This window comes from Rhipicephalus microplus, chromosome X, assembly GCF_043290135.1.
Source record: "Rhipicephalus microplus isolate Deutch F79 chromosome X, USDA_Rmic, whole genome shotgun sequence".
Taxonomy (NCBI): domain Eukaryota; kingdom Metazoa; phylum Arthropoda; class Arachnida; order Ixodida; family Ixodidae; genus Rhipicephalus; species Rhipicephalus microplus.
Window position 1 is genome coordinate 424,527,467 of NC_134710.1, and position 10,676 is coordinate 424,538,142.

The 10,676-nt window shown below is 44.4% G+C and overlaps 1 protein-coding gene across 4 annotated transcripts in view; it reads left to right on the forward strand.

Annotated features, from left to right (window-relative positions):
- LOC119160935 (uncharacterized) overlaps window positions 1-9,718 on the forward strand; it is a 120,228-nt gene extending 110,510 nt beyond the window's left edge. For 3 of the 4 annotated variants that reach the window (XM_037413215.2, XM_075880389.1, XM_075880390.1), the window contains 5 exons: window positions 294-420; window positions 2,990-3,124; window positions 3,214-3,372; window positions 4,527-4,657; window positions 9,129-9,718. In XM_037413215.2, the coding sequence (XP_037269112.2) occupies window positions 294-420; window positions 2,990-3,124; window positions 3,214-3,372; window positions 4,527-4,657; window positions 9,129-9,417 (841 nt within the window). In that variant the 3' untranslated portion in view covers window positions 9,418-9,718. The remainder of the gene's footprint in view (window positions 1-293; window positions 421-2,989; window positions 3,125-3,213; window positions 3,373-4,526; window positions 4,658-9,128) is intronic. The other variant, XM_075880391.1, reaches the window with a different exon arrangement.
- Window positions 9,719-10,676: the final 958 nt, after the last annotated feature.

Here is a 10,676-nt window from a genome sequence, read left to right on the forward strand (position 1 = left end):
TGGGCCCTAATGGGTTAATTGGCTTTGCACTGGTTTTGGTGTGGGAAAGATATTAGATAAATATGCAGCCCCATTTTTAATTATGATCCTTGCTGAAATTTCTTAAACTATGCTAAGAACCATCGAAATGCAACAAGGCAGTTTTTATTGAGCATGTTTACAGCCTATCTATTCTTTTCAAGAAAATATTAATCTGAATTACTAAACACAAGAGCATTATCTAGTAAAATAAAAAACCAAGTCAAGACAAATTGCTATGCTAATACCCGCTTATTTGTCTGCTACATGAACAGTGATCACGAAGGTGTTGACGATGAAGAGGAGAACGACGACGAAGAAGAAGGCCGCGAAGAAGAGGGTGACAGCACTGTAAAAGGCAGATTACAGAAGGAGTACATCGAGGCTGGCTGCAGTGCAGAGGTAATGACAAAGCACAGGCAGTTTTTTAGGTAACTGGCAGTCACGCAGGCTGATACTGTTTTTGAAATGAAGCCTGTCAATCAATGTGAGCCCCTGTCCAGATTCAAACAATGCGAGGCTTGGCAAGGGTTCAGTCAACTGTAAAAAAGACAGTGTAATTGACGTGGAGCTGTCCCAACATCTTGATTGGCTAAATGCGGTACTGTCTTTTGTAAAACTCTGTGTGTTTAATTCATCTGTGAAGCTGCTTGACAAATTAGCTATATGTTTGTGAAACTAGTTTAATGGCTGTGACTTGGTCTGACAAATGATTGTGATCGAAAGATCATTTGCGACTAACATTGGTATGCAATGCCGTAAGAAATTAAACCATGTTGCACAGGTTGGTTGTGGTGTTCTGATGTTGTACTCGCATGTAGATGCATGTGTACTTTCTAAGAGAGATGGTTTTTGTTGCAAAAGTTTACATTGAAACAAGCTGTTGCATGGGCTTCTCTTTTTTTTTTTTATAAGAATTGTTGCACTTCATTGTCTGGTACTTAGCAGTTTCCCAGCATTGTCTTTTCTTTTTATTCTTCCCTCTTTATTTTATATGTGAATTGTTGCACTTCCATTGTCTAGTACATAGCAGAGCTTCCCTGCCTTATGGTGTACATGCTGGGAAGGAGCAGTGTGTTGTCGGGCGCCGAAAGCATGGCTCCTTTTGCGATGACAGCCTGTGCTGCTGAAGCACAGCGTACTACTGTGCCCCCATCTATCGGCGCACTCTAAAGTAATATATGAGAAGCTGAGATACAAAGCCTCAGACATTGGTTGCTCTAGTGGCCACGCTGATCGTGTGTGTGTAAAGGAAACTTGTCGATTGCAGTCGTCTGTTTCTCATGGGGCCTGTCCACATGCTACTCGCCTAGCCGCAACGCACATAACGGGGCACCTGTCGCACCCAAGTGGAGTATGAAAGAGCATTGCCGATTCGCTCATTTGTTCCCCGCTTCGGTGCGGCAGGTGTCCCGTCACGAGCGTTGCGGCTGGGCGGGTAGCGTGATAGCGCCTTAATGCATTAGCGAATTTTAACGTGTGCATAGAAAACTCCGTATTTGTGGGAGCCTGATGCATAGTGTTTTTTTTTTTTTTCAGACCAACAGGAATCCAGGGGTTTATTCACATAAGATAAACCCTTCAGCCTGAGTACTTTGTGGATAATTTATGGTTACGTTCTTCGACTTTGACGTCCCCTTGATGAGTAAAATGTTTGAAGAAAAGATCAGTATTTGTCATTAGACGTTATTATTATTATTTTTTTTAATATTGCGACTACTTGCTCTCTTGGCTCATGCAAGTAAGTGGTGGTCATGGAACTCACCCAATGATAACGTTATCCTTCAGGGCCTCTTTGTTTGTTTCGTCGCATGACTTTAAGTTAGTGTGATAAGTGGGCGGGAGTACATGTGGATCAAATGAATAGCAACGTGCTTTTTCATGCTTCTTGAAAGCAAAACGGTAAACAAGCAAACGACCTGGGTCCCTGTTCTGCGACAGGAATTGTGCGAGCTCAGACCATGCAGAAACAGCATTATTTATCTCATTAATGCACCTATACGTGTTGGATATGTTTTAATCTTGCAGATACATTTTATTTGAATTGTGTGATGGGACTATTTTAGTCAAAAACTGCGAAGAAAAGTTTCGCAGTGAGAATTTAATTTACGCGTGCCAGGCACACCATGTGACTGACAGTGGCACCCCACTGGTGGCGTCATCGCAAAGACGACCACCACTCTCCCATTGGTTTGCTGTGAAGACAGCGAGCTGCCCCATTTCAGTTCATTGTACCAACACGGTCTTTTCTTGTTTATTCTACTTTTAGTTTAATTGTTACTTTCATTGTCTGGTACCTAGCAGCGTTTCCTAGTGTCGTCTTTTTACTTTTATTCCTTCGGCCCAGACTTTCAAGAACAAGTATACATGCATGAAAGCTGCTGATGTGGGAGATGAAAAAAGATTAGATAATCTTTTGTCTTGCCATATGCATAAATTTGCAGGAAGATCTTGTTCCAATTACGATAGCGCAGATTTGGCTTTGCATAGAACCATCGCAACTTTGCCTAGTGTAGCAGTTGCTTCGAACTCTGTCACAGTTTATATTTCACTGGAGTAATAAATTATTGATCTTTACATGCATTGTAGAGGTGTAGGAAACAGTGGAAAGTGTCGATGTCATGTGTATCAAATATACGCACTGTGCATGTATACACATACACAGTCACTAATGCTGTCGATGTGCACAGTAGAGTTTCATTAAATAGTACCTGAAAGAATGATAAAAATGTGTTCTATTGAAATAGAGTTCTCATGACTGACAAGTAAGCAGAGGTGCAAAAGTCGGCTATGAAACCATTAATATGAGAAGCAGTTTTATTCACCGAGTCCACTGCACAAAATGGATATATATACTTTCTCTACCTTACCTTGATACAGGCCAGAAAGTTGTGAGTGCTTGTAATGAGCTGAAGCCATCTTAAAGCTTTGACGGCATTAAACAGGCACAAAATGTGTCGCTCTCTTGCAGGAGTTCTTGTTTTCTCCGACAGCAGCCAAGCTGGCGCAGCTTGGCAGTCATCGTGCACAGAATTTGCTTCGAGAGGTTGAATCCACTGCAAGTGGCACTGACCTTATTCGTAGCTATGTAACAGCCTTCATGAAAGTAAGTAGTGACTCTGCCATTACCTGTAATTAATCGTTGTTGCTAAGCATCGAGGATGCAACTAAAATGCTGTGTGGCATTTCGTACAGGTGGCATCAGTGCTGGGCAGTGGTGAAGAAGGTGACTCAGGAAAATTTGCCGTAAACTGCGCAGACTCGCTGCTCTCTGCTGCCTTCAGTCTAGCGGAAAAGGAGAATCAATTATCAGGGCTTACTAACGAAATCATAGTAAACCTGGGCCTGATTAAGGTGAATGATCATTATCTTGGCTAAATTGTAGTTGAGGCAATTGTATTCGCTGACTGCTTCAGCTGTACTGGTCTGTTTTTTTATTAAAGTTAACAGCATACCCCACTCACAGTGAGGGCGACCCCACATGTGCAGCAAAAGGCCTTTGGCCATTTCATGAAATTCAGACTGGTCAACTAATGATGTTGACTTAAAAACAAAAACTATTTTTTTGTATTAGTAAATTAATTTTGCATAATACCAAAATTGTCACTCTTGCCTAAAAAACACACTAAGTAAGTGTGAAAACGAACAAAAAAGAAAGGTGTGCGGCAACACTGCCTTAGTAATACCACACCAAACCCTGCGACGTCACAGATTTTCACGGCATCTGGTGGGGCCTGTATAGTTCATAATTGGTAGGTATAAAGTACATTGCCTTGCCAGGGACTTCACATACCTTGTTTCAAGAAACTTAATTGAGCTGCTGTGGTCAAAGTACGATTGAAACAGCTTAAAATATGTCGTGTCAATCACATGCAGAAATTTCGGCTCGAAATTTGGAAATGACAGTTTTATCTTGATTTTATCTTAAGATATTGAAAGCGATATTAAAGACAATTATTCAGAGTATACTTTTCCGGTCTAAACTGACTCATATTTTCAGTTTAGTGCCTCTTTAATGTCAGTGCAATGACTCCCTTTAACGGTAGGCATGGGAAGGCGTGAAGGCAATATGGCAGACACCGATGAGTTCTTCAGTCTGATTTAACGCTGACAACCCCATCATGACCCTTTAAGCATCGTCATCTGTATGCTCGATACCGCTTAGAACATGGTGATAGTGCAAATGTATTGCACATAGTCGAGTGGCCACTGATGTAATGCATTTTTTTAAATGTATTTCAATAGCTCAAATCCATTTTAGCAAAGTTATACCCAGTGTGAAAGTGGCTTTTATATATCCAGTGGTGTCCCACTTGCCAAACATATTTTTGTAGTAGCATGTATGTGCACTTTGTTCTGTATGCTAAATACGTCATGTCGATTATAGAGTATATTTTTTTTCTGACATGTTTATGGGAAAGCAAAACTGCAAATTAAAGCTTGGCTAGTTGTCTACATACAAATGGGCGCTCCTATTTCAGCCAGCGATCTTATATCTTTTGTTGCAGGCTGAGAAGGACCATCAGGTGAGCTGGCCGGCTTCAACAACGGAAGGTGCCATGGTCCTACTCGCTGAGCTAATGACAAAAGAATACGTTGCCAGCCCTGCGCGGGAGGTTCTTCAAGCATTCCTGTCACAGTGCGTCACTTTCGTTTCTATTAGGATAACATTACCGTAAAGGGCAGGCAAATTTTGCTGACTAGTGTTTCTTGACATTGATGTCCGGGTTTTTTTAATTTTTTCTAAGCTATGAAAGGCAACTGTGCACCTGAAGTTGAAACATTGCAGTCTGCTGAAAAGTGCTTGACCCCTTAGTCTAAGTTGCCCCCTTCTTGTCATTGCTTTTTGGTTCCGAACGGAAGCGGCATCATGGGCTACTGCTGTGTTGAAAAAAATGAGCTGCCATTAAAAATTTGAGATGCAATGTTGCCAATGCCTAGCAGGCATGACGGGTCAATTAAAGGAACAATGGTGCTACTTGGTCATGCTGAAGTACTTCCATGTACTGTATATTGCCGATGATAAGTCGACCTCCCAACTTGCACCCCTTCTAGCCAAAAAAGAAAAGTTGACTTTGAACACAGCTTCAGTTACAGCGCATGTGAAGATCTTGGTCCTTCGTTTTCTTGATTTCCTCACGGACTTTTCCCACACATCGAACTTCCACCCAGCTTCAACGTTGCTTTCAGGCTCTGCGTAAAGCATCACATGCCGCTTGATAGCAGCGAGGTACTCTTGCCAGTGTAGCAGTGACATGTTGGCGTCCATTGGGCAGCTTTGCAAATCGCACACATCACTGTTTGCGAGCGAGGAGGTTAAATGCAGAAATGCCGAATGGGCATGAGTGCAAAAGATGCTTGTGGGTGCATGTGACTGGTCATGTGGTTTAGTTCCCACAAAGTGTTGCTAGCTTTTCCATGGAACGCCCATGGTGCTCTGCGGGAAATCTTGAATTTTTTAATTGCCAGCAAGCGCTGTTAGGGCACACTGGCCCCGCCGTGGTAGTCTAGTGGCCAAGGTACTCTGACCCGCAGGTCGCGGGATCGAATCCCGGCTGCGGCGGCTGCATTTTCGATGGAGGCGAAAATGTTGTAGGCCTGTGTGCTCCGATTTGGGTGCGCGTTAAAGAACACAAGGTGATCGAAATTTCCGGAGTCCTCCACTACAGCGTCTCTAATAATCATATGGTGATCTTGGGACATTAAGGGAGGACGCGGGTCTTAGAATGGTCAAAAATGACCAAAAAATCGTTTTTGAGAAAACCGCATTTTTCGAATGTTTGCACCAATAAGCACCTGCCATAAAAGCTTCAACACTGAATTCGATCGGGAAATATAAAATCGCATTTCAAAACGGCACGGTAGTCGCGAAACGCTCCGCAACACGGAATATTTGGTCAAACTTCCCGCGCGCACTGACGACGAAGCAGGGAGCCGATCGCCGCGATCTTGGTCTTGTTTTGAAGCTGATTTCTTTGTGCTCATTTTGCGGCCCCTCAATATGGCGTCGCCTCAAGAGAACGACAACTCTCGCCGCTTTTCTGAAAGCCTTTCCGTACCGCCGATTGGCTAAAGCGCGCGCTCGCAAGTCGAGCCCCCTGTCTCGCGCTTCCCATTGGCTGGCGCGTCCAAGGCGACCCGCCAGTTTTTTTTTCTTGCTCCGCCGGTCTGCCGCAGCGGTTGCTGTTGCGCGCGCGTGTGGTGTTCTGCCTTTTGTTTTAACGCTATGGCCGGTGTGAGCGGAGACCCTCGGCTAAAAAAGAAGACTCGTCAAGCGTACGGCAAGAAAAAACGGCGTGCGTGGAACGCGCAATGGAAGGAAGGCGACGATATCGTGCTGCCAAGAGCTCCTGATGCGGCCGAGGGAGTTCTTTCCGACGACGGCACGCTGCCGCGACTACCTGTTGTAGCCGAAGTGGTGCCAGCGGTGGTGCTCTCGCCTGGTCCTAGCTGCAGCATTTTCTTGGGTGATCGCATTATCGGGTCACCTGGTACTTCAAGCAATATTCAAGACCGTGTTGACACGATGTTCTTCAGTGCGGAGGAGACAGCCGAGCGCGCTAGAAATGCGGCGGATTTGAAGGAGACCTTGGCATTACAATGCGCGACGGAACGAAAGTTCAAGCTACTCGACGTTGAACTGGAGGACAACGGCAAAGAAAACGGCACGGAATTCTCGATCGTCGACATAGCCGTGATAAACTCGTTGTTTGGGCTCGTCGTGTGCCCCGAGTGTGGCGCGAAAAGCATGACTTTTTCGAGGGGAAAAAAAGACTGCAACCTGTGCTCAAAGCTTGTGCTCTCGTGCAGTGACTGCGACTTCCGCGAGGACCGTTTTTCGTCCCCAAGAGTAGCCGGCGACAGTGAGGCCAAGATTAGGCCTTTTGAAGTCAATTTGTGTGCAATGAAGGCCATCAGCAGCATCGGTAAGGGGGCAACAGCTCTCTCGGACTTTTTTGCTGCCCTGAATGTATCTCATTGAGGCCTGCACCACAACACCTTCCAAAGCCACATGAAAACAATGCAGAAAGCCTGCAGTGCCACTGCCACCGAGTGTGAAGGTGCTAGTGTTGCTTGCATCAAGGACTTGTATGCGGAGTTGGGCAACGCACCCGGGAACATCGACGTGATTTATGATGGCACCTGGTTGACCCGTGGGCACACTTCACACATATGTGTCAGGTGCATCATCGAGATGTATACAGGTTTAATGATAGACCATGTTGTCTTGTCAAACTTTTGTTAGGGGTGCACCTGGGGACCTAAAGAAAATGACGAAGGATACGCTGCCTGGCTTGTTGATCATGCACCTGTGTGCCACAGAAATATTCATTGCAAGGCTGGTCAAATGGAAGTGGAAGGAGCCCTTCTATTATTCCAGCGGAACTCGAAAAGCATAAGCTTCGATATACGACAATGCTTTCAGATGGGGACAGCAATACCTACCACGCCCTCATAACAAAAGAAGTCTACGGCTACATCAAGGTGGCAAAAAAAGACTGCATAAACCATGTGCATAAACGAATGTTTGCAGCCTTGCGTACTCTCAGCGACAAAAAAAGAGCTCAAGGTCAGCCACTTGGTGGTAAGGGCAGGCTGACTCAGGATGAAATCAAGATGATCGCCTCCTACTATGGTTATGCCTTGCGCAGTCACAAGCATGATGTGCCAGGGATGCAGAAGGCTGTGCTGGCCACGCTGAAGCACATGTCATCCACTGACCAGACACCCGGGCATGAGCTTTGTCCTGAAGGCCCCGAGTCATGGTGCAAATTCAACAGGGCTGAGGCCAACAATGAGGAGCTGCCGCCGCACGACCATAGCTTGCCCGACTTTGTGTGCGAGGCACTGGAGCCCGTGTTCACGCGCCTTAGTGAGACAGTCCTTCTGGAAAAATGCAGCGACGGCCTCGCGCAGAACCCCAGTGAAAGCTTGCACTCTGTGATTTGGCAGCAGGTTTCGAAAACGCAGCACGCCTCATTGCGCAGCGTCGAAAGGGCAGTGGCTGAAGCTGTCAGCCGCTTCAACCAAGGTGTCACGAGGAGCAATGCGGGAATTGCGGAAAAACTAGGGTACAGCCCTGGAGATCGCTCGGTGCTCCGCAGCCTCGAAAAAGACAACATCAGGCTGGAGAAGTCTAAGAAAAAGCACACTGACAGCTGTTCAACAAATACCCACCTTGCATAGCGACACAAACCAGCGAGAGACTCGGCCTACAGTCCTGGTAAGCTGTAGGGCAGTTTCAGTGGACAGCAGTGGCAATTTTCCGACAAAAATTGCATTTTGGACTGGAACATTGTGCGTAGAAATGCTGTCTATGGAAGAGCCACTTGATTATACTATTCAAGTGTTTGCTACCATGCTGTTCAAGTGCTATTTTGCTTGCTGTGTACTGAAACAGACACACAGCGTTGTAAATACAGTTTCTCATGCCGTTTCGGTGGTCACTGAACTATTATTTTGAGAGTCTGCAGTCACACATTTAGTACGGCCCTGTTCACAAAACACAGAGCTACAAAACAGTTTCATTTGTATTGTGGTAAGTTAATTTCAAGAAAAGCTACTTTGGGTTGAAACTTCAAATGCGTTTTTGCACACTGTACTCAGCCTTACGGGTGTTTTTTCTGTGTTATATTTGAGCAGAAATGGCAAATGTGGTATGATTTTATCCGTATTGAAATGATCTGGGGGGTGATGCTATTTTCATCACTCGTGCACTCCCATGAAATTTAGTTAGGTGTAGCAGTGGCTGCTATTTAGAAAAAAATGTTCATAGTAATTTCATGATCCTTTTTTTTTCATGTAAAATGCTTCTGAATGAATAAAAATAGCATCACCCCCTACAGTAGATCTTTAGCAACAGTGTCATGCATTCTGATTTTGGTTTAGCAAGACTAAATTTTCATAAAGCCCCGTAACGAGTATGAAGCTAATTTGATTTCAGACTTCAATATTTTATGAACTATTGCAGCTATCAAAAAACTAATTACAGATTTGAAATCAGCGTAACAAACTGCTCAAGAATGCCCATTTTCATCTAGCTGGCACTAAAAATAAGAAAAGTTGTCTAAAGACCCACCTCCCCCCTTAACTGCTTTGATCTTGTGCAGCCCAGGAAGCCAGTCTCGTGTGAAATCTGATCCAAATGACGTCCCAGCACTGCAGCTGACGGATGAGCCAGGGCCACAAGGAGGAGTTGTACAAGCCTCAGAAGAGCCAGGGCTGGAAGAACCAGCTTTGGAAGAAAAGCAAGAAGGAAGGGCTCAAGGAAAAGAGGCACCAGCGCAGCAGCCAGAAACTGAAATGGAAGTGGAGGCGTTGGAGCTAGGTAATGTTGAATCAGTAATGCAGCTGAAGGAAGAGGGAGGTGTGCAACTAAAGAAAAGGCGATTGGACTGATAAGACAAATGTCCAGTTACGAGGCCACATCTGCAATCATTTGTAGCTGTCTGTTTTTTTAAGCACATGAATGTTGTTTATATGCCTGTATTTAAATACAGTGCATAAGTTGTAAGTACCTGATATAATGTTACTGTGATATTTTTGTTTTCGTGTTACAAGCCCTAGTCATGGAATGGTTGACAGCAGGGCTGTGATGTTATGTGCAAATATTTTTCATAAAAGATATCACCAGTGCAATTTTTACTGCTCTACACAGTTTTAGTACCGTGTGTTCAAATAAAGTTGTGTTAATGTTTCATGTCAGTGGTCTTGTTTTGTTGAGGCATTTTTGTCCCTTTGAATTATACCTAAGGTTAGAATGCAGTTTTGTTCAAACTTCATGATGTCAGAAGCCTGCCAAGTGAAAATTGTAATCACTGAGGTATGCACATAAAAAATTGTATCAAACGTAGGTGAAGTATACAATTTATGTAAAACCTTATTGCACTCGACCATTCTCTTTTAAAAAGGATAACCATTATTAGAATTTGAAGTTTGTTGCTCTGTCATAGCACCTGTGAACATTCACGCAAGTTCCTGTTGCTTCAAGCCTTGAGGGGATGAAGTTAGGCAGGTTGCAATATGGACCTATTAATATTTAAACTGAATGTATTTTAGAATTCAATATTTTTACTTTTTTGAATTTCTTGCACCACTTTCAAGACTGAGGGAGCTCTGAAATGATAAGCATGAAGACATTCCTGAACAAAATGTTAGACTGCATGAAATTCCTAGTTTTATACACAGTTGAACCCGTTTATTAAAAGTACCGTAATTACTCGAATCTAACGCGCACCTTTTTTCCGGTTAAACGAGTTCATAAATCGCATGCACATTAGCATCGAGTATGAAAAAAAGAAATGAATACGATCATTTTATTGCCATCGGCATTCCAAAATGGCCACCTCCTACGTGCGTCTGCATGGCGCGTCGGCCATTTTTGCCTATGTGTTTCCCATCAGCGGCACTTAGTACGTGTGCTGAGAAGTTCGTCATCTTGGTGTGCATTAGCATTAACGGCATTAAAGGGCCGACTCCAAAATCTCGACGAGTGCACCCCGATGCCGTTTTTAAAAGAAAAGTCATCGCCTGTGCCGAAACGGACGTAAGTCGGGCTGCATCGCGGTCGTTCGGAGTTCCCGAATCGTGCGTGCGGGACTGGCGGAAACAAAAGCAGAATATTGTCGACAGCAAAGATTCACGCAAAGGCTTCAGCG